The sequence below is a fragment of the Asparagus officinalis genome, chromosome 2 (assembly GCF_001876935.1).
Source record: "Asparagus officinalis chromosome 2, Aspof.V1, whole genome shotgun sequence".
In the NCBI taxonomy this organism is placed as follows: Eukaryota; Viridiplantae; Streptophyta; class Magnoliopsida; order Asparagales; family Asparagaceae; genus Asparagus; species Asparagus officinalis.
This window is the reverse complement of record NC_033795.1, coordinates 47603951-47629251: the sequence shown is the minus strand read 5'-3', so window position 1 is coordinate 47629251 and position 25301 is coordinate 47603951. Positions and strand designations below refer to the sequence as shown.

At 41.6% G+C, this 25301-nt stretch overlaps 1 protein-coding gene across 1 annotated transcript in view; it reads left to right on the top strand.

Moving 5' to 3' along the window:
• The window catches only part of LOC109831149, an 18986-nt gene continuing 6924 nt past the window's right edge, over positions 13240-25301 (top strand). The window contains exons 1-4 of the mRNA XM_020398488.1: positions 13240-13368; positions 20084-20109; positions 20997-21032; positions 21145-21280. Of these exons, the coding sequence (XP_020254077.1) occupies positions 13240-13368; positions 20084-20109; positions 20997-21032; positions 21145-21280 (327 nt within the window). The remainder of the gene's footprint in view (positions 13369-20083; positions 20110-20996; positions 21033-21144; positions 21281-25301) is intronic.

Below are 25301 nucleotides of genomic sequence, written 5' to 3'. Positions count from 1 at the left end.
TTGAAGAATAGCGGATTATACACACCAATACACGCTAGTATGTACGGATTGCAGATTAGCAAACACCATTTCTTGCCATTGTTAGAGCTTTATAACCCTGACACCAACACTTTTTTGAATCACAATAGAGAGTTGGGGTTGGGTCTTAATGAGATGCAGAAGGTTTCTGGACTTCCTATTGTCGATCATCCATATCAGGAGTATTTCCCTCCCAACCGACAGCTAAGGTAATTAGAGAAAGCCTCTCTTGATATTTACGACACGTTGTGGGATCTTACATGTCATTATCAGATGACTTTAGCTAGCGTAGGTATTCTGGCAAAGAAGACATCACCACAACTAAGCCTGAAACAATTCGTTGACTACCTGTTCCAGCACTTAGATGATAGTTATGGTGAAGCAGTTTGTGAGTTAACTCCTCTAACTCCCTTAGAGATCAATAACCTGATTGAGAGGATGGGTCCCCAATCATACACTACTTCTGCTGCCGAGGGCAAGTTTCTAGAGGGGACCAAGTTCCGGACATTCTTGTGGCATGCCCAGAAGCGAATTCGGCCTATGAATCTTCTTGCAGGATATATCGCCATTTGGCTGAATAAGTGCATTGTACCGTATTAGTTCTCCACCGCCTTACAAATAGAGGTTCTCTTCCCCTTCGTCCAACTTGCTTATGGGAATGATCGTTCCTTACTTCCAACGATGGTCGCCGATATACACTGCATGCTTTGGTATCTAGTCATTGGCTTTACACAGATGGGGTGCAAGCCATCGGTTGAGATACCTCCTGCCTAGGTCGAGCTTCCGTATGCCTATATGATGATGTAGCTTGTTCTCCATCATCCTAACCTAATGTCAGCACCGAGCATTGTAGATCCTTCGACTCCCCTCCTGTAGTTATTAGAAGAGAGTAGGTGGGTAGAGAAAGGTTTCCTCGAGGCAAGGCAAGAGCTTCACATCCACAAATTCTGGGAATTCTTCAAATGCTTTGCTCATTTCTCTGGTCATTATAATGATCTACTGATTGATGAAGAAAAGCCGGAGTTAGGTCGGACTTCTCTTGATGTGGGTTGCTTCCGGTGGCTGGTGAATATTCGGCCCGGATATCTCGTCCTTCGAGTGAAGGGACGTTGTCACATAGAGGCTTACATGTCGTGTCGGTTTGCTCGTAAGTTTGGTCACGACCAACTGTATGTTGGGAATCCAAACCGAAGATTGAGGACTGAGGGCGGTCTTATAGATGGTGCCCGAACATAGGTTTCAAGTGTGACTGGTTGCACATGCGATACTTTCACCCTCCCCGCCATAGGCCATAAGACACATCTTACTCTCTTCTGCTGCAAGTGGCTCATTGCTATGAATGAGCCTGTGAGGTTGAAGCGCATTACAGAGTTGGAGGCCGAAGAAGAGGTTAGAGCCACCACTAAGACCATCCGTGACACTGAGCTTCCGGGGAAGCAGGGGAAGAATCTTTCCAGACCCTCTGGCAAAGGCAAACAAATGGTGAAGGATGAGAAGGAGCTCCTTCCCACTGATGGCAAAGAGGAGACCTCAAAAGAAGACTTTAGTGATGGTAGAGATATTAAGATTGAGGGTGATAAGGAGGCTGTTGAGCCAGGTCTGTCTGACTCCTTCTTTTCCTCAAGATCAGTTATGAATCTGGTGATCATTTACCGGATTCATCCATTTGCTTTGTTTAAGCCTCCGACGACTTCAAAGAAGTTGAGGCAGGAGGTTTTATTTATTGTCCTAACAAAATTACAAATGTCCTTCTAGGTGAAGCGGTTGAAGAAGAAGAGCCTCGTCCCTTCCTTTGCACGAGATCTCAATCCGCTGCCGAGGCTTCTTCATGGGTTGGTTCGCATGATAAGTTTGGGTAAGAAAGAACTGCTATTCATAAGGAGGCTCGATCCCTGAAGTAGAAGAAAACAGTGCACAAGTCACATATCAATCCGCGTGCTTTTGAGGCGGAGTCATTCGGCAACGCACCTACCGGCGGAGAAGGTAACGACTCACATTTACGTATCCATTTATCATTTTACTTGTGAATTCTTTAGACCTAATCACATTCTATGTTCTCATGGGGTCACAAAGGAGGTGTATTCCCGTACGACTCTCTCTTTCCCGACTTTGCTCACTTCAAAGGCCGAAGCTTCATGCAGCAGATATGTGAGGCTATTGGTGAAGAGCCTATGTGTGCTAACGACTCACATTTACGTATCCATTTATCATTTTACTTGTGAATTCTTTGGACCTAATCACATTCTATGTTCTCACGGGGTCACAAAGGAGGTGTATTCGCGTACGACTCTCTCTTTCCCGACTTTGCTCACTTCAAAGGTCGAAGCTTCATGCAACAGATATGTGAGGCTATTGGTGAAGAGCCTATGCGTGCTAGGGGCTAGAGAGGGTGCTGATGTTGGAGACCTTGATCCAGCTATGAGGATCTCCAGTCTAGGTATATCTAATACCGGTAATACACTATTCAAATGGTAATTACGGGAGTTGAACGATTCCGAATCTGTGGATCCATTAATTGTTTTCTTCATCCTCTTTTAGAGAAGATGAAGGGAACAGGCCCGAGTGCCGAGACTGGGGAAGTTGTTGCAGCCACAAAGGGTGAGTCTAATCTCTATTCATTCTAAATTTTAGCTTTCCTTCCTTCTGCCTAACTTCTATCTTCCGTAGATATGATTACGGAGGGTTTCGCTGAGAATGAAACCCTTCATGATGCTGACATCGAGGAGTTGGTTGGGTACGCATTCGATCAGACTTTGAGCTCCTCCAAGGCTGATGATATGTTACTCGATGATATGTTATCAGAGTAAGCCCATCACGAAGCTGTAGTACTGTGCATGGAGGCTGGTTCATCCGTAGGTAGGAATTTTTATTGTAACTTTGCCGCAATTCGTTTGTCAGTTCTTACTTAACCACAAGGGAGTTTTGATTGTAGGACCAGCTAGCGGAGCTGATACAGCTACAATCATTGGTGCTTCTGATCAGCTTGAGGATCTTAGCTTCCACCATTGGAGGTGGCTATGGCCGCAGCCAGCTACCTACCTCTCAGCTTGAGGCTACTGTTCACTTAGATTCGATGGTTACAGAAGCTACCGTTGTAGGGGATAATCCTACCGTCCTAACCACGAGACCAGCTAAAGAAGCCGGTACTTCAACAACTGTCATACCTACCACCATTCCAGTGGTTCCCGATGTTAGGTCGGCAGGGTCAAGCATGGGACGCCAAGCTGAAGGGTCCTCTGCTGGCATTAGTAAGTTCTGCTTTGTAAATTGCTTTGAGTTTCCAGCTGATATTTCAGAATGTAATATTTCTCCTTTCTTTTTGTAGAGCTTTCCACATCTTCATATGAGCTTGTCATGGCTTTGCTGAGAGATATTGATTGAGAGTTGTTCCGCAACCCAAGCTGTGTTTCCTTAATAGGTGCATAGAGGCCAAATTTCTACAGGTTATCCTAATTCTCCTGCAAAAATATATTCAGTGACTCAAGGCCACCATTGTGTAGGTCTCTAATGAGACCAACCGAGAGTCCTAAAATATTTAGCGGGGAATTTCCCCTTTGCTTTGAAGAAGGCGCGGCCAAAGGTGTTGGCTTCTTCAGCTATTTCACCAATGATTAGTTCTCTTTGAAATAGTCCTGGATGCAATCCGATCACATAGTGACCACTACTATCTATCTTGGTACCACTTCTAGAGAAAAAACCACATGTAACCCCATCTTGTGTTGGGGTTAAGTCCTAATCCATTTTTCTTAGGACAGAAGCCGCTTTGAGGGCAATAAGAGAGCAGTCATGTTCCATAAGAGGCAAGAACATACATTGTTCGTTCATAGTCCTAAGCCATCGATAAGTTCCAATTTCTAATAAGTCAAGATCCTTTGAAGAGTCTCCAAACAGGAAAACAAGCTTCAAGATGTGGTCACGATTGACTGATTCTAAAGAAGCATTCGTGATTAAACACCAAAGCGTGGAGCTCGAAGGATCAAAAAGAAGTTCAAGCTCTCCTTGTTCTTGATCTCCAAACACAGGGATACTTGCAAGGGAAGAATAACACGGATGATATTCCATTGCGTAAGCACTATCTGAACCGAGATCACCACGTGAAGGAATCGGAACAGAAGGGTACACGACTTCAAAAGGGACAAACAAAATTAGTCCAAAAGATTCAGTCGGGATGAAAATAATCCAAAAAGATTGAGAAACACCCAAATAATGGCATAAAGGTCATTTCATGAATGAACTTCGTCTGATTGACGAACCTAGTTAAATAGATGAACCTTGTCAAATAAACGAACCTCATTACACATGCGAGCCTCGTCCAAATAGACGAACCTCGTCTGATTAATGAACCTCATCAAAACAGATAAACCTCGTCAGACAGACGAAACTCATCAGTTAGATGAGGCTCGTCCAATAGATGAACCTCATCAAGCAACCAACCCTCGTCAAAAAGACGAGATTCATCAAACAGATGAAAATTCGTCTAAGACATCATTCAGAAATAGAAACTATTCATCTCCCTCAAGAAACTCAAACCCAAAATAAGTAGAGTTCAATTGATTTGAAATGCAAAATCTTACGTTCAGATACACTACTTGGAAAAGTAGGCAGAGCGGTGGGTTCATCAGAAGAACCGACAACTTTCTTGTCCTTGCCCTTGCTAACAGAAATTTTATGGGTCATTGATCTTGATGAAAAGCTTGAAGTTTTCAACAACAAAAAAAAGAGAGAGTTGAAAACATGGAAGATGAAAGCTTTGATGGCACAATAAATTTGAAGGAAAGGAAAAGACTCTCCAAATCACCATGACCTATATATAGAGGTGGCAAAAGATTGAATCAATGGCCGAGATTTACTGTCGAAATCGGCGAACGTGACCTCTTGCAGATGAGATTTGCAGATAAGATTTGTAGATGAGTGTAGGCATATAAAATTGCTTATAGGTCCCTTAGCACAGCTCGGCACAAACCGACAAACCAACGAGGCGACGAGGTTGACGAATCGCACGCAAGCAACGGAATACATCCATTCGCGCGTGGAATCAAGCCAAGTGTTCGAAGAGTCAACGAGTCATCCAACCAAGGGCAGACTCGGACGAATCACGATCGAATAAAGATCAGTTTCAGACTCGAACTCAGAAGTGGATTTACTGCTAAATCAGGAATCGGATTTACTGCTAAATCAGATCAACAAATCAGAGTCTAAGTTAACCAAATCACGGATTGAACCGAAAACGCAAAACGACGAAACCCAACGCCTAAGGGGGGCTCGGCCAAAGCCGAGCCACCCGATGGTGGCTCGGGTGGCGAGCCACAATGGGTGGCCTCGGCCACGTGCCGGCACCATAGGTGGCTGAACCCAGACTGTGCGCAGGCCACAGTCAGATGAGCCTATAAAATAGGCCCCTGGTTCATTTGAAAAGGTTGGATTTTTGTTGGAGGCGGAAGCCCTGCTGGATTGAAGACTCAGATCTAAAAAAGATTCAAAACTTAGGACTTCGAGGACTTGCTCATCCAGATTCTGAGTGCTCGGCGATCACTCGTACAACGACCAATAAGCAAGAGTTCGATGAGGACCGGATTCTCAGATCTACGCAGGCGTACTCCGGATCAAAGCTTGGCCTTTTGCATCTCCGAGATTTTGGGCGATTCGTTTTCCTTGCTGTGAACCAATCCCCCCCGGCGCTATTATTTCCTTCGCCCTGAAATAATGACCCGTCCGTACTGCGTAGATCGACCGCGATCTAAGATCGCGCGGTGGTCCACGATAAAACCCCAGCGCAGGCGAAGACCCATAAAGCGAGCCCGACCGCCAAAACAGGACGCCTCAGTGATTTGTTCAACAAACAAGGATAAAAAGTTGTAATCTTTTCTTTTATTTCTTTGATTTTCATTGGAAACCAGATACTTATAAAACGCGGATCTGTGTAACTCAAAAAGTTGCTTATTGTAAGTGGCATGAATCAATTACAAAGAAAGAACACGATTTTTCCCGCGAAACCATCTGCGCGGACCACGTGGGAGCCGCCGTCTCACTGCTGCAGATCGGCAGCAGTCGCCAGCGGGATTTCTTCAAATCCCGGTTCATGGAGGAGGGTCGAATATGAGTTCGGACCAACAGAAAAGTTCGAGGAATACTTGTCGTCCTCGTCCGGATCGACCTCCCCCGCAAGTCCAAGAAATCCCAGAAGTTCTCCTCCAGGAGAAAGGTTCGTTGGTATGAAGAAGTCGAAGCCACCAACGAAGATCTCACCCCGTTTGATGCCAAAGTCGTATCGGGTGAGATTCCTCCAATTCCCAACCAGGTCGGAGCTGCTCTGGCCAACCCTTCTACCGCAGAGGGCGTGGTGACTCTCTCGAAGAGAGCCCGCCAAAGGCAACGTCAACGCCTTGCGAAACAATTCGCAAAGGCCATGGAGTTTGTTGACGGGATCCGCTACAACGTGGATCTGAAGAACAGAGGAGGCAAACAGCCTCAACAACTGAAGTATGGTAGCTTCTCCAGGTCGCCAACGAACGAATGGATCCGGGTCAAACGGAACCGTTCGACACTTGAAGAGCGGATTCACAAACGTCGCGCGTTACTCGCACAGGCAAAAATTCTTGTGCAGGAGGCCAAAAAGTTAGAGGAAGAAAGAGTGGCCAAAAAGCCATTACCAACCCGCCAAGTATGGAGGCCGAAGCAGCCTCCAACGAAAGTTCAACCACCGGCGAAACAACCCAAGTCGCCGGTAATTCCGATAGCTTTCCCGGGAGATCGTGCAGAATCGTCCTGAAGGAAGAAATCAGTTTTGGAGCGCCTCGGTCCAATTCCCGACGAGAGAGGCAAAGCTCCAGTTCAAGAGAGTTTGGGCCCAATGAAGAAGCCCAGAACGACTCAACACGCTGGGGGTCGCCGTCACCTCCAACGTGATAAAGAAATCAGGGCAGCTATGCGCACCAATTTGCGCATTGAAGTCCAAGAGCCCGTTGAGAATTCACGCCCACAAAGGCGCGTTTCGAGGCGCGTGACTCTCGAATGTCCGAAGAAGGTAATTCACTCTCAGAAGGAAACGTTATCGTTTGATGATGATTGCGTTATACCTGAGAAATCGTGCCAACACACGATAGGTTGCTCCGACTTTCAAACGGACGAGCTGTACTATCGTGCTGGGGGTACGAGCAAAGCCAGAAAGAGAAGTCCTCGAAGGCTAGAAACTCAGTGCCCTTGTTCAAAGCTCATTCGGGCAGTATTGTCTGAGTGCAACTGCATTAAGGAAGTCACCGAGAGAGTTTCGGTGTTCGAAAGGCTTAGTACCAAGGCGCCAAAACCAAGGCATAGGCGTTTCCGACAAAGAAGAACGGTGGTTAGAGATGGAGAATTTCTGAGGGTCACTACCAATATGACCAGCAAAAAGGCATCGACAAGGGATAATTCCGAGTCAATTCCGGAAATACCCCAGTATCTAACTCGTCTTAGGTCTGGAGCCATCATACGAGGAACTTATGGTAGGGTTCGGACAAGATTACCATCAGAAATGAAGAATCGGGTTCCTGCTCTGCTGTCGCATCAGACAATACGGTGTCCAGCGAAGGACAACCCCGCGAGTCATTCATGATAAGCGCGGAACAAGTGGCCAAGATGCTCGAAGAAACCATGGCTAAACAACAGGAGAGCTTCAGGTTCGAAATGCAGATGGCCATGCAGAGTATGAGAGAAATGCATGAGCAACAAATTCAGGCACTGACGAACCAGGAAGGTGAACCAAGCCGCCGAACCAGGTCGTTCAGGAAGAGGAGCACACAGATACGGATGAAGCTCACAATGCCAATAATCCTCCCATCAATGCAGGGGGTGGTAATGAGGATGCTAGTCGTAATGCCACACTTCCGCCTCAGAATCGTGCTAACGAAAACACAGGCGAAAGTCTAAAGATCAAGGACTTGAAGAGCAAAATCAACGCGTTGATGAATGCTCAAGAAGTGAAGAGGTCTGGCATACCATGTCCATACCTAAGGGAGTGGGAATCAATTCCATATCCGGCAAAGTTCAATTTAATCAACTTTACGCCGTTTGATGGGAAAGGTTCGCCCACTCAGCATGTGATTTATTTCAAATCACACATGGGGGTAATCTCTGGCAATGAGCCTCTGATGGTGCGGTCATTTGTCGGCACTCTTCACGGAGCCGCCTTCGATTGGTATCGTCTCCTCAAGCCAGGTAGCGTGAACAGCTGGGACGATATGGAGACTATGTTCCTCACCAATTTCTTCGACGACGACACCGAGATATCTATCGGATCATTGCTCGATGAGAAGCAGAAAGACGGGGAATTAGTCGACACCTTCGTCAAAAGGTTCCAGAACAAGGCGATGAATTATCGGGACCCGATCACTGAGGAATTCATCCTCCAGACTTGCCACAACAACCTTGCGTTGGACGTGTTGGAAGCGATGGGAACAGTACCGTCTGACACTTGGAAAGACTTGAAAGTGCGCGGGGAACAAGCCGAACGCTTCCTCCGAAGGAAGAAAGCCGAAAGGAGCCAACCGATGGCGAATCTTCCGAGCTCAAATTTCGCCTCTCGTGGTAAGGGCAAGGCACCTGCAGCTGCTGATGGTGCTAATCAAACGTCACAACAGCAATCCCGAAGGCAGCAAAAGACTTCGGGTTCGAGACTCCAAAAAGAGTACTCTTTTAAGGACGAAGACGTTCCAGCCATCTTCGAATCCCTCCTTGAAGGTAACAAGATCAAGCTACCACCTATCACAAATCAGGAGGAAGCTGACAACACTACGGACCCAAAGTACTGTGCATACCACAGGAGGGTCGTTCATCCCACCAAGGATTGCTTTGCTCTCAAGAATAGCATTCAGACCTTGGTTGAAGCCGGCGTCATAACGCTAAGGTAAGCCAATTGAGAACGGCAAAACTCCAAAGAGTATACGAGTATAAACTGTTTCTCAATCCTCCGACCGGTATAAGAGGTTAAACTACTCCCTGATACTCCAATAGGTATATGAGTCTAAACTGTTTCCCCACTTTTGACGGGAAGTTCCTGGAGAATATTAAGCTAATATTCTTAAGGATAACCCGGTTAGTTAACTGATAATAATGTCCGAACCAGTTCCGCAGAGGAAACTGGGGGTGGACGATTTATGTAACGGGAAGTTCCCAAAACCACAGCAATGTAATGAATAAGAACTCCCATTCTCACCATGTCTATGCACTCAACACTCTCTCTGTTAGAGTCTGGACGTAAAGTACCCACTTGGTCAAACCTTCTTACAGTTAGGACCACAGTCAAAATCCCCTCTCGATTCCCCCAATGAACGAGAGGTCCACAAATTGAGCGATCAAACCTTCCTACAGTTAGGATTGTCTCAAAACACCCACTTGGTCAAACCTTCTTACAGTTAGGACCACAGTCAAAATCCCCTCTCGATTCCCCCAATGAACGAGAGGTCCACAAATTGAGCGATCAAACCTTCCTACAGTTAGGATTGTCTCAAAACACCCACTTGGTCAAACCTTCTTACAGTTAGGACCACAGTCAAAATCCCCTCTCGATTCCTCCAATGAACGAGAGGTCCACTTTCAAATCGAGTGATCAAACCTTCCTACAGTTAGGGTCATCTCAAACTCCTGCTTGGTCAAACCTTCCTACAGTTAGGACCAAAACCACGATTCATTCTCGATAAACGAGAAATTCATCTTTAGTTCGGTAATCAAACCTTCCGACAGTTAGGGTTATCCGAATCTTTTCGATTCTCAGAGTGGAGATCCCACTCTCAGTTTCACCTTTCCGGATTCTGGGGGTAGAGATCCCACCTCGAGTCTCCTTTCTAGCTGAAGATAGAATATAAAATTCTTCTTCTTCAGTGTCGGGAGATAGAATATAAAATTCTTCCTCTCCCATTTCGAGTTCGTCTTTGCCCCAAGAGAAGACACCACCTTTTTCAACTCCCAAAATCCATGCCTCACAAGTACTAGGAAGTTTATCCCAAATCCTAAGCAGGGATAAGTCTGCGCCTAACACGCGCTGCCGGTTTAGTCTTTTTCCGTAGAAAAAGACACCAGAGTTCGGTTCTGGGGTATTCTATCCTGAAACCTAAGCAGGGATAGGTCTGCGCCTAACCCGTGCTGCCGGTTAGTTCTTAACCGTCAAAAAGAACACCCGTTCACATATTCAACATTGTGGCAGGTTGTTATTAATAACACCAAAATCCATGCCTCACACGCATGGGGAATTTCATCCTGAATCCTAAGAAAGGATATGCCGACGCCTAATACGCGTCGCCGGTTTAGTCTTTCTCCGTGGAAAAAGACACCAGAGTTCGATTCTGGGGTATTTTATCCCGAAGCCTAAGTAGGGATAAGTTAGCGTTTAAAACACGTTGTTGGGCAGCCTATTCCCATAACAATAGCGAAGTCTACGTATTCGAAGTCGTAGCATCAAGTCTAAGGGAGTTCATTCCTTTAGCACAACGTTACATGCGGAACGGATTTAAACAATTCGCATGCTAGCCCGATTCAAACGGTAATCGGTAAAGGCTTATCAAACCCGTTGAAGGCTGGGGGTTAGCCAAAAACCCTAAAGTCAACGCCTAACACGCGTCGCCGGGTAGTCTATTCCCGTGAGAAAGACGAAGTCTACGTATTCAATATCGTAGCACTAAAAGGGGTTAACTCTTTTAGCTTAACGTCACTTGCGGAACGGGTTTAAACAATCCGCAGGCTAGCCCGACTCAAACGGTAGTCGGTAAAGGCGCATCAAACCCGTTGATGGCTGAGGATTTGCCAAAAATCCTATAAATACGAGAGTCACTGACGCATCAGCCTCATTAGTTGGTCTCATGACTTGAGCATCCAACGACATTCGAAACCCTAGGGTCAACGCCGGACAACGCGTAACCCTAGGTCGACGCCAGTCAACGCGTTGCAATCAAACAGTCAACGTACGACGTTTAAAACCCTAAGGTTAACGCCGGACAACGTGTAACCCTAGGACAACGCCAGTCAACGCGTTGCGATCAAACAGTCAACGTACGACGTTCAAAACCCTAAGGTTAACGCCGGACAACGCGTAACCCTAGGTCAACGCCAGTCAACGCGTTGCGACCAAACAGTCAACGTACGATATTCGAAACCCTAGGATCAACACCGGTCAACGCGTAACCCTAGGTCAACGCCGATCGATGCGTTGCAATGAAAGAATCAATACTCCGAAAAGTATACGAGTATAAACTGCTTCTTAATACTCCAATAAGGTATATGAGTATAAATTATTCCCTATTTTTGGTTGAGAACTTCCTGGAGAATATTTTTATAAATATTCTTAAGGATAACTCAACAACACAACGCCGGACAACGCGTCGCAACGATGGTTAGCTAAAAGATCAGGAATCAACTCCAAGTTTAAAATTCCGACAACGGTCAGACAATAAATGTAGCACCGGAACTCTTACAGATATTCGACAAAGCACCGAATAGCCTGGAGGATTGAAGGAATCAAGAGCAGAAGCCATTCCAAGGTCCCGTTACATCGACTGAAGGTTGGGACAATCATATCCAAAGTATTCCAGACTCTTCTATAAAAGAACGAGACTGAAATACTTTGGAGGGGGTATCTGTAGGCATATAAAATTGCTTATAGGTCCCCTAGCATAGCTCGGCACAAACCGACGAACCAACGAGGCGACGAGATCGACAAACCGCACGCGAACAACGGAATGAATCCACCCGCGTGCAGAATCAAGCTAATGAGTTGAGGAATCAACGAGTCATCCAACCGAGAGCGGACTCGGACGAACCACGATCGAATCAAGATCAGTTTCGGACTCGAACTCAGAAGCGGATTTACTGCCAAATCAGGAATCCAAATTACTGCCAAATCAAACCATCAAATCAGAGTCTCAGGTCAACCGAAACACGGACAAACGAGACAACGCAAAACGACAAAAGTCAAACACCCGCGGGGGCTCGGCCAAAAGCCGAGCCACCTCAAGGTGGCTCGGCCTTAGCCGAGCCACCCTGAGGTGGCTCGGTGGCAGAGCCACCTCGGGGTGGCTCGGCAGCCACGTGCGGCCACCGCATCAGGTGGCGCGACGCCAGATCTGTGCGTCAGGGCACAGTTTAGCACAGACGGCCTATAACATAGGCCGTCTTGGTTCATTTTGAAAGGTTGGGATTTTTTGGAGCGCGAAGCCGCTGCTGGATTGAAGACTGCAGAATCTTAAAAAAAGATTCAAAATTTGGAGCTTGCGAGGACTTTCTCCATCCACGATTGGTGCATCGGCGATCGTGCCAGTAGGCCAAATAAGGCAGTTCGAGAGGAACCGGATCTCAGATCTACGTAGTCATCCTCCGGATCAAAGCTTGGCCTTTGATCCCGAGATTTGGACGATTATTTCCTTGGTGAACTAATCCTCCCCGGCTATTATTTCCTTGGTGAAATAATACCCGTTGTACTGCGTAGATCCGACCAGATCTAGATCGCGCGGTGGTCCACGGATAAACCCCGGCGCAGGCGAAGAACCCACAAAGCGAGCGACCGCAAAACAGGAGCTCGTGATTTGTTCAACAAACAAGGATAAAAAGTTGTAATCTTTCTTTTATTTTCTTTGATTTTCATTGTAACCGGATCTTATAAAAAGACCGGATCTTTGTAACTCAAAAAGTTGTTATTTAAGATGGCAATGGAATCAATTACAAAGAAAGACACGATTTTTCCCACGAACCAATGAGATCTATACAGGAGATCTTGAAGCTCCAGCTGGCAGACACCCTATCAGGCTTGGAAAAGGCGCGAGGATGGAAGCCATCACATTTAATGTAGACAAGCCTGATTGTCAAGCCGATGTGGGCCTGACGAAGCCCATATGGAGTGAAGAAACTCAACAATTTGCTGAGCCTCGTCTCGAAATGCCTAGAAACAATGAACCATGAAGTTCATTTCACAGTACTAAGGCTAAGTCTATCCTACGAACCAAACTCGTAATAATCGAGAGAGTTCAAAGTATTTCAGACTTTATACAACCCAATTCAAGTCTGAAAACTTTGAAGCGGGTCTTGTAGACACCCAAAAATGCCAGAAGGAAGACGAGAGTCAAACCTTGTTACAACAAACCTCGCAAGTGAAGACAAAAATCATCTAGAAGTTTGCTCGAAAGCATTGAAACTCATTTTTAGAGACGAGGCTCGCCAACAGCGAGGCTCGACATCAAAGATGAGGTTCGCCATACAGCGATGCTCGACATCAAAGACAAGGTTCACCATACAGCGAGGTTCAATATCAAAGACAATGTTCGCCACCCAGCGAGAGTCAACATTAGAAACGAGGCTCGCCATGCAGCAAGACTTGACATCAAGGATGAGGTTTGCCAACACAGCGAAGCTCGTCACCTATATTAAATCAGGTTGTAACGTCTAGAAGACCCAGTCATCCACGTGGGCTAAATCTCAGGAGTCGGTTACGCCTACGATCCCACGATTGTAGCACGTCAGTTATGTGCTAAAGGTCTATAAATAGCCGCAAGCATCTATGAAGGAGGGGGGGATCATTAGATATTCTAAGTGAAGCTCTCGCACACAAGCTAAAAACACGAACCTCAGTTCTTGTAGTCGAAGCCATTGTCAAAAGCTTTTGCGATCTGTTTTTGATCATCAACGGGAAGCCATCTTGACTCAAACATCAAGTGAAGCATCCTCTCACCACCTAGAACCCACCTTAAACAAAAGATAAGTCAAATCTTTCTTCTCTTCCTCTGTAATCGAGAGAGTAAGTGATTGTAAAGTGGTTCTTACCAAGTTATAGAACACATTCTTAAAACAAGAAAATCAATCAACTTTAATTTTTTGACCCTACAATCTTGGCTATTTGGGATAACGAAGGATTAGGTAGGAAGACTAGTATGAGCAGAGATGGTTCGACGTCCGTTGTGGTCGACTCTATCAAGAAGTCGGCCAAGGCTTGGGCCTTTATGGTCATCCTTGGCTCAAATTGTACATCATATTCATTAAGCTCGACTGACCAATTGATCATCCTCCCTAAAGTGGTAGGACTACCAAGTTCTTTCTTCAAAGCAGGTTCATCCGCACCATCATGGTATGTGCTTGAAAGTAGGGGCAAGGCCTCGTAGTGTAATAATAAGAATGAAGGAGGCTTTCTCAATGTGGGTGTAGTTGAGTCCAGCCACCTTCAAGATCCGGTTGATGTAGTATACCAACCTCTGCGCATTATCCCCCTCTTGGATTAGGACAGAGCTAATGGTTTCCGAGGAGATGGCCAAGTAGAGAGATAGTGTCTCCCCTTTTCTGGGTCGGCTCAATAGTAGCTTGGTGATCAAATATCTTTTGAGGTCCTTAAAGGCCTAACTACACTCGGCCATCTAGCTCATACCTTCCTTTAGCTCCTTGCTCTCTCTCCTTGCTCCCTCTCAAACTTGTGAAGAATGGGAGGCTTTTTTTTTGGTAGATTTTGAAAGGAAGTAGACCAACACCACTATCTAGCCATTCAGCCTCTGCATGTCCTTTAGTGTGTGAGGTTTAGGTAGCTGCTCTATAGTAGCTATCTTCTCGGGGTTAATTTCAATGCCTCACTGAGTAATCATGAACCCGATGAACTTGCCCGATTGTACTCCAAAAGCACATTTGGCAAGGTTGAACTTCATGCCGTAGTGCCGGAGGACACAGAAGGTCTCTTTAAGATCCGATACGTGAGACGACACCTGTTTTGACTTTACAATAATGTCATTTACATAGAATTCCACATTACGACCAATCTAGTGCTTGAAAATCTTATCGACTAACCTCTGGTAGGTGGCCCCTGCATTTTCAAGGCCGAAAGGCATTACGTTGTAGCAATAGGTTCCCTGGTCTATAATGAATAAGGTCTTCTCTTGATCATGCTCCGCCATAAGGATCTAGTTGTAGACAGAGAATTCGTCCATAAAACTTAGTTCATGACCCACACTCTCGTCTACTAGTTGATCAATCCTCATGAGGGCGTAGCTTTCCTTCGGGCAAGCTTTGTTCAAATCTATGAAGTCCTCACACAACCTCCACTTGCGAAGGGACTTCTTCACAAGAACCACATTGGATAGCCACTCTGGATACTACACTTCTCTGATGAAGTTGACTTTGAGTAGTTGGTCGACTTCATCTGTGGCCGCCTTCCATCTCTCGGAGCCGAGATGCCTCTTCTTTTGTTGAAATGGATTGTTGCGTTGGTCGACTGAGAGCTCATGGATCGCTACTTCATGGGATTCCTGACATGCCTTCGGGCCCCAAGCAAATACATCTGCATTTTCACGTAGGAACACAATCACAGCTCCTCGTTGAGGTTCAACAAGGCTTGATCTGATCTTAACCTTCTTCAACCCATCTAAGTCAATCGGAACTTTTTTAGAGCTCTTCTACGAGAGTCGTCCGCTTCCGTTCTAACACTTTCTCCATTTGGAGGCGTGTCTTCTCAACTGGCAGGGTCGCTAGTACTCTTTTTCCTTTCATCAAGAGTAGATAGTAGGATTAGGCCTCTCGTTAGTTGCTCCTAATAATCTCGACTCTTTTAGGGGTTACTCTTTCAAGGGTCGAGAACTTTACAATCTGGTGGTAGGTGGATAGGACCGCCTGTAGGCTATTCAGGGAAGTTCTTCCAAGGATAACATTATAGGCTGACTTGATGTTCATCATTAGAAACTAGGTTTGGAACAGTGAATTGGTGAAGGAATTCACCAATCATTAGGGGGAGAGTAATCATTCCTTCCTGTAGGAGCAAATGCCACGTGAATCCGATGAGAGGACCCCAACATGGTTGTAACTTGGACTTATCAATAAATATCTGATTAAGGGCGTCGATGAACAAGATATTAGTGGAACTCCTATGTTAGACCAAAATCCTCTTGACCTAAAAGCTGTTAATCTCGGCCGAGATGATGAGAGGTTTGTCGTGATGCGTCTCAATGCCTTTTTAAATCGGTGTCGCTAAAGGAGATGGGCTGATCTGTCCTCGCCTTCTTCTCACACAAGATGACATGTAACACTCGTCTGGCATATTTCTTTCAAATGTTGTTGGACATTCCTCCCACCGCTGGGCCTCCGCTAATAGTATTAATGATGCTCTGATTGTTGGTCTCAGTAGGCCGCTTGTCAGATTGCTGTTGAGGACGAGGCAATGCAGAGAGGGACCTCCTGTCCGATCTTCCTAGAGGAAGTTTTGTCATGTCCCTCTGTGAGACAAACCTCTTCAAGAATCCCTTCTGTAGTAAGTCAACTCAACAATCATTAGTATGATGGTTTTAATCTCGATGGTATCGTCAAAATTGCCTGAAGTCAAGAGATCGAGGGTTCGGCTTCATGTGGGGAGGAATAGAATTGAGATACCCTTTTTTAGATTATGTAAAGGGCTTGTGTAAGAGAGGTGTTGAGGGTAGTGAGGGCCGGCTTCTTGGTGGCTTCTCTCCTCTGTTCTCTCTTGCATCCCTACCTGGTCTAGAGTTGGTCCTGGAGGGATCCTTCTCTATCTTCTCCTTAGGAGGGGACTCGGCCCCTGCAGTGAGTGCTACCATCACTGATGTTGGTTCTGCTTCTTTGACCACCTTCTTATGAGCTTGGCCTTCTTCCGCATCCATGAATCCTCAGGCTCTGGCCATCAACTACTCATAGTTGGTGACTCAGTCCACAATAAGTGAGTTTGCCAACTTATTGTTCTATAAGCCTGCCAAGATTGTGGCTATGGAGACTATATTTTGAGGGTTGTCGACTTCCAGCCTCTTGGTTTGGAACCTCTTGAAATAGTCCCTTAGGTTTTTTCTAGGCTCTTCCCTTATCTCAAGCAAGACATGTGAAGGCTTTTTTTACTTAGAGTCGGCCAAAAATAATGTATAAACTTTTGGCTGAGCTCCTCGAAGTTGTTAATAAACTTCTTATCCAATGAGTTCCACCACATCTTAGCACTCCCTATCAGGGTCATAACTAATTGCTAGGTTGGTGGCAGAAGGACCCGGAGCAGCATAGAGGTATCTAGGACAACGCGAAGTCATCCACGCAGTCCGATCATGGCCATCATAGCCGAAGCTAGGGCTCTCCCCTATTGCTTGGGGGTATAGCTGAGACCGTCGAGGCAGAGTAGTGAAACAGGCTTGCTGGCGAGGCAGAGGAGAGGTGTGCTTAGCATAGTCTTCATGCGGTCACTGCTCGGCCTGATCTACAGGAGAGGGAGGAGGAGGAACGAATGATGGAGGAGTTTTTTCATGAAGGAAGTGAACTGTTATTGTAGAGATTGAGAAATCTGCCGAGTCGACTCCTCTAGTTGTGCTTGAGTAACATAGCCCAAGCGTTGGTCATCAGCGGAAGGGTTAGAGAATCGGCTTGGTGGTTAGAACCAGCCATCTTGTATGGAGAAGGATGAAAGGCCCCACAGCGAGTGTGAAACTATTGATGTCAATTCTCTAATAGTGGCTTATTCATGGATTATAAGGGGTGTTAGGGTCCTCAGGCTTCCTCGGACGGCTAGTTCTTAAGTTGATAGTCCCATCCTGCACATGAAGAACACTTAAGAGGTCGGAGTAGGGATTTTCGATGGCTCCTATGACAGTCAAGTCAGTTTAGAACTTGAGTGAGGAAGAAGAGTTCAAAATGTATAAGGGTTTATTTTGGCAAAAATTTCTTACCCTAAGTAGCAGGCAACACTTTCCTTTTATAGTAGATCCAATAGGGCAGATGAGTCATTTTGGCCTAGTCACGTAGGCGTCTCCGTTAGAATTTACTTTACAGGTGTCGGCAGTAAGGGGGATGAGTCATCTAGGTGTTTAATGTGAGGGTGACAGAATATGCATAATGCTGACGAGGTCCGATGAGTCATAAAGACTTTTGGGGCTAAAGAAATGATTGCTCTGATCATGCATTTAATGTGATGGCTATTAACTGTCTGCAGGGAGCTAAAGGATACACTGCTTTCTGACTCGTCTCACTGGAGGCATATAAACACTGTCTTTTTAGCTGGCCTCGCAATTTGTAGGCCTGAAAGAGCCGAGTGCCGAGAGGGAGTGGGGTCGACCAGTATAGTAGGCCGAGAGAGGATGCTTCTCATCTCGATCTTAGGGGTAGGTCAACAAGTACCGCCTTTTTAGTCGGTCTCGCAAGTTCTCGGCCTGGTGGGGTCGACCGCTGAAGTCACTCAAGTCGTCCCTCTTCGAATATGGCTGATTAGACATAGAGTGGGACACGTGTCAGCTCCTCATTTAGGGATTAACACTTAACAATTTGCATGATGTAACATCAGGGATGATTTTTATTGTTTGTTTACTAAATAAATTTAGATATTTGTCTCTTTTTCTTAGAAATCATCTTTTCTGAAAATGACCTATTTTGATAAATAAATTAAAATAAGTAGAAAGATGATAAGCTTCATATATTATTGCAACATTGTCATTGTCGACTTGGTGTGTGTTAGTCTCATTGCATTCTGAATAGGTCACAAGAAGTGACTTTATATATAGAGATGAACTATTCTACTCTTAGGAGGAGAAATAATTTCCTCCTCCCACATTTTTAGCCATTATCTTCTAATTAGTGCTTTAAGATTAGTGATAAAAATAGAAGTTATTTGGTTGGGATCACTAAATAAAAAAATATTCACAAAATCACCTAATATCACACCTTGCCTATTTTTCCTACCTGGCATTTTTCCCATTCATTTCTTTTTTGATTAACAGAATCCTCTTTCTTTTATTACCTATCAGTCAGACCCCTCACCTATGTCTTCTTTTACGGAAAAATAAATCAAACCTATTAAAATTTCTCTCGTCTCTCATTTATTAATCAAACCGTTTGCTGACAAGAAGATATACATAGAGCTCCTATTATGATTGAATCAATAGTAGCGACAGTCATGAATATTTGAAGGACAACCTGCATCAAAAAAAAATTTGCTTGCTAAATCGTTATGTGAATGCGCAAAACAGCAGCGCGCTGCTTCATGACTTAATGAACTATACTCTTTGTAAGGCTTGATGATCATGTATAGGGGGGATTATATCAGTACACAATGCAACTAGGAGGATCCTGGATTATTTCAGTACACAATGCAACTAGGAGGATTCTTCTAATTAGATAACCAATACATGTCTAGTTTCAATTAGGAGTATCTTTTTTATTTTGTCGTCCCAACCAAATAACTTCTACCTTTTATTTCTAATCTTTAGGTAACTAATTAGAAGATTTAAATGCTAAAAATGTGGGAGGAGTAGATTCCTTCTCCTAGTGAATAGTGTGTGTGTGCGCATGTATATCTATTCCTTTATACAAAGAGTAACTGTTCATGCTACAGTAAATTGTACAGTAAATTTAACACTGTAGTGGATCACACATCACACATACAAAATGCGCGGCTGACTTCAAAATTCAAATACAACTAAGATAATGAAATTATCTATTCTCTCTCCAAACTCATAATACATTTACATTCAAACTTCACTCAAGAAAACAGCACTCACTACATCAGGAAAAAATACTGTAGCCATCAGTATGCAAAAACAGAGCAGCAGACAACCAGGAGTCCATTCAACCCAAAAAAAGGAGCGAAGAAAAGGAAACCAAGGAGAGAGCAGCAGCCAGAAGCAATACAAAACAACACAATGGCATAAAAAAAAGAAAGCAGCAGCAAGAAAAAAGATGAAGAAGAAGAAGAGAAAGAAAAACTTAGAAGAAATAGCAGAGATCTTACCTAGCCCTTGAGAGGAAAGGAAAAGAAGCCAATAGCAGCCGCTGCAGCCCTTGAGAGGAAAAGGAAGTTGAAAAAGCAGCTTTGAACCCTAAACTCAGATCTGACCTAACTGATAACATTATGTACAAAGAAAATTTTCAAACAGGTATAAGTTTTAAACATTCTATAAATTTAATTTTTTAATATTGCATACTGGCTTTTGAACCTCTCTTTATTTCTTCAGCATAACATTAAATGATATAAATGATATGTACACTAATAAAAATTGCAAGAAACTAAATTGTTATAATCCTGCACTATCTCACATCTTTCTTTACAATGATATGATTATATTACCTAACTGATGAAATTAATATTTCAGTGCAGACTGAAGGACATGTAGATGTTATCAGGTACATATTCAACCATCAAATTATAAACTAACAAAAACAATGATGCAATCATTAAAGAAGGAGTAAGTATAATTTGGAAAAATGGCAATATGATCAATGAAGATATATTTGCTTTCCATCTTACACTATTGGATGATATATATATATATATAAAAAATTACCCATCAACTTCAGAAAAAGTATGGTGCAAATCATGTAATATGGAAGTAGTGGCTCAAATCAAGTACACATTCATATGAATCTTTCATAGTCATAATTACAAAGCACATGCAATATTATTTTCAATCTTTACCAAGTATATAATTATATAAATCAGGTACAAAGCTATAAAGGGAAATATAGTTCAACAGTTACTATGTTACTACTCTTCAACGGAGAAGTTGATAATCTGAACACTGCTTTGATAGACAAAAATCACTAAAAAGGCAGTTAAAATTTATGAACTAAAAAGGTATCTAATAAGAGTATTTACATGGTTTATGCAAATGAAACATAGCTTTTCTCTTATTTTATCCTTGGTATAATTGGAAAGAAAGTTAAACTTTAAGTAGCATCAATAAAATATAGTTATGCGAAGGGTAATGAGGGATTTACAATCTCCATAATCATTAACATATTTCACGACAATAAGTAAAATAAATACAATGACACAAGCTAGGAAATTATTACATTTTCAAAGTAACATATTTCACGACAATAAGTAAAATAAATACAATGACACAAGCTAGGAAATTATTACATTTTCAAAGTATTTTAGAATTATTAATAAATATTAATAAATACAATGACACAAGCTAGGAAATTATTACATTTTCAAAGTATTTTAGAATTATTAATAAATATTAACAACTCCAATGATTTGATTACTTATTTGGCTATATGTTCAGTATTGATGAAGCAAGAGTTCAAAAATTACTACAAAGGTTAGAAGGTTACACAATACATTAATGAATTTTTTTGTGAAACATAACATTTGATTAAATAAATTATGAACTATCTATACTACTGATAATGACTTTTTCATCATACATGTAGAAATACTCACAGTGAGAACAACTTACAGTTAGTGACTTCGTTTGTGAATTTCTCCGATACTCAACCAGAGACAATAAAGGCTTCGGAAGCAACAATTTATGAAGTTGTATATTTCGATGCTCCAGGAACTTCACAGGTAATACAAATCTATCAATTTATTCAAATTATAAAGATATCGTTACCGACTACATGATAAAACCAGCTCTTTTAATTATAAAAGCTACATGATAAAACCAGCTCTTTTAACTATATATGTCAATTATAAAAGCTACAAAATAGCACCAATTCCCACTCAAATTAGAGCTAAACAAGCTCGAATTCATCACAAAAATCTATGAAGACTTACTGGTGCTCAGGATAAATATAGATTGGTCATAAAAGATTGCCTCTCCTATAAAACTATGATGTAATGTAGGCTGCTATTATGAGGGATTACATCACTCAAACATTATAATATTAATGTAGGTTACATTCCACACAGAATTACCTCATCTAAACATTACATAATTAATTAAAATAGGATGCATTCTCAGTTTGTTATTATCATCACTGCCCATCTAAAAAAACATAAACCAAAAGAACCCATACCAGAATTGAGTACCAAAGAAAGCCATCTGCCATTAAGCTCAAACCGACCATTATATACCACAAGAAGCCAACAACTAATACCTCAATGTCAGCACAAAAAACCAATAATAACAATTAGCAACAAGAATCAATAGAGGCTTCTGAGGTAATAATTTATGAAGATGTATATTTCGATGCTCCAGGAAATTCATAGGTAATAGAAATATATCGATTTATTCAAGTTATGTTGGATGTGCAGATTGTGCAAAAAAACACCATCAACTTTGGGGAAAGTCTGGTGTAGGTTATGTAATAAGGAAGTAATGGCGCAAATCAGGTACACATTCAAAGCTACATTTCCTATTCATAGTTAAAAAGAACAGGATACTTAAGAGCAGGTTTGATTTAATTTATAGCAGGTATGATTTAATTTATTATATTTACATTTCTGATCATTCAGTTATAGATATAATCACTTTTTAATTAATAAAATATCATCCAATAGTTTAATTAGCTTCTCAAACAATGTATGCTTCCCTCCTGGTTACATGCTTAAATTTAGTTTTAAGTACCAGAGCAAAAACTTACACCATTTGTAAGTAAAAAATTTTATAATATGAAAAATAGTAGTTAATGTCAATTACAATGTTTGAAGTAAAACAATGAAGCAGACAAACAATGAAGCAACAGTTAAGAAGGAAGATCTCTACTGCCTCAAATTTACTCAAGCAGTTCCTTGCCTTTAGTATGAAGAAAAAGCCACAAAAGAGAGTTAGTTAAGGCTTCAAATTGGACTACATCTTAAGCAAGCAATTTAAATGAGCAACTTATAGACAATTTATATATATCACCAAATTAGTGCATCCAATCAATAGGATTCTAAGAGAGGGAAAACATCTACTTATAACATTAAACTCATAAACTTCATGAGAAAATATAGAGTGCTTAAAACTTTATTTTATTTATGAGATTAATTCATTTAACTATATGTGTCGTAATTTATTCCCATGTAGACTATTCCATTTAACTATATTTGTGGGAATAAATTACCATTTGTATTAGAGTATGTATATAGCGTATTAGGATATCTAAAAATTGAGAATAATTCTGAAATAATCTGATATAATGTAAAGACTATAAAGATAAGTCAATATAAGTATTTTCACTCTAAGACACGTCTTTCAAAAATTAACTATGTTCTAAGATTATGACACAGAAACAACACAAATTAAAATACATTAATTAAAAACTTACCAGCGTTGATCACTTAAGGTAATTTTTTCCTTAAAATAAATTTCAACATGATCAAGCTTTCATTTTAGCTCATGCATGCAATTCTTTCCTTGCGATAATTTTCTTGTAAATTTCATAACTCTTATAACCATTTGAGCAATAGTTAAGAAGGAAAATCTCTACTGCCTAGAATTTACTCAAGTAGTCCCCTGCCTTTAGTATGAAGAAAAGGCAAAAAAGAGAGTTAGTTAAGACTTCAAATTGGACTAACATTGCTCATCTTAAGCATGCAATTTAAATGGGTAACTTATAGGCAATTTATATATATCCCCAATTTTATTTACAGATTTCACCAATTAGTGCATCCATTGAATAGGATTCTAATAGAGGAAGAACATCGACTTATAAAAAATTAAATTTATTTATAACATTAAACTCATAAAGTTCATGAGAAAATATAGAGTGCTTAAAACAAAAAAATTATTTATGAGATTTATTCATTTAACTATATGTGTCGTAATTTATTCCCATGTAGATTATTTCATTTAGCTATATTTGTGGGAATAAAATGAATAAAGAGTGACCAAATCTAGGGTTCGTAATTCGTGAGATGAGATAGATCAACCAAATTTAACGAATCTAGCATGAAATTAAGCATAAAAAATACCAAAAATAGGGAAACAATCGATTAACAATATTTAATGGTTTTGATATCAAATTATTCATCAACTAATCAACGAAAGGGAACATCATAAAGAAATTATACCTATAATTTTTGAAATCAAACAAATCAAGCAAAAATCCGATGATTTCCCCTAAGAAAGGCAGTGATTTTCCCAAAGCCGACAAAAATTCTGATGAAATTCGAGGGAGGAGTCGACGACAAGATTCGAGGGAGAAGTCGACGATGAAATTCGATGGACGACGAGCTTTGACACAACGAGATTCGAAGGACGAGCTTTTGAGGGAGGAGTGAGCAACCAGCTTCGAAGGAGAACAATGAATACCCGAGCCCTAGAATCCACTTGGAGTCACAGATCTAAAGGAGGAGAGAGAAAGAGGAGAGAGAAGCTCATCTACTTAGAGTTAGATCTGAAGGAGGGGAGAGAGAGAGAGGAGAGAGGAACCGATCAAATCTGGAGGAGGAGGTGAGGGGAGAGAGAGAGAGAGGAGAGAGGAGCCGATCAGATCTAGAGGAGGAGGAGGCTGATAGAAACGAAGAAGAAAAGTGAAACCCTAACTTAAGAATCCTCTCTCTTAGCTATTTATATGGATAGCATTTGTAAATAAAATTTTAGATAAGTAATATTTTCAATAAATTTAATTAATAGGACTAAAATGCAAAAACTAATCGAATAGTTAATGGACTCCCGAAACGAACATACCTTTTGTTAAATTTTATTCATTTATAAGCCTAATACTAAAAATTATTTTTTTAGTACTAAATGAACTAGCGAATAGAACTTGATCGAATATCTGGACGAATAATAATTGTCATAAGTCTATTTATATATGGGGAAGAAGTTGTAAAAAAAAATTCGATGGGTAATATTTGTAACAAGTTTAATTAATAGGATTAATATAAAAAAGATTACCAAATAGTTAATAATCAGCCTAATCGAATATAAGTTTAGTTAAATTCTATTTGTTTGTAAGTTGAATACTGAAAATATTCATTTAGTATTAAATGACCCGTCAGATCGAATATGGCCGAATATATGGACGAATATTAAGCGAATTGTTTATTAAATATTTGGTTTGTTTCCACCCCTAACCATCATATACTGCTTTAAATTATTCCTCGACGCAAGCTTCAAATTAATCTAAATAATCATCAATGTAGACGAATGTATAAGAATTAGATGACAATATTTTTGGTAACATATATTTTATATAATTTTTAATTTTAAGAGTATAATAATCAAATCAAATGTATTAAAACATAGAGAGACGCAAATTTAGAATACAATGATAAAAAAAATAAATTGTTGTGCTATGCACGGGGCACATACTAGTAGATATATATAGCAAAATGTTAAAATGAGATCAGATAAGATTCTTATTGTGAGATGGTCCAATAGGCTACCTGGAACGATGGTCAGCACTGCCCATCATGATTTGCACTCATCATGATTTATATATAGAAAAAATTATATCATTTTGAAATTTTTAATTATTATTTTAGCTATGTACAAAAGGGACGATAATTAAGTTATTTGAAAAATAAACATATTAAACTAGTTTGATTCATATAATAGAAGACTTCAAACTACGTAAAAATTTATTCATATACATTTGATGATATTTTGAACAAGATGTACGGTAGGATCATGAATTTGATGACCCAATTAGTCTTA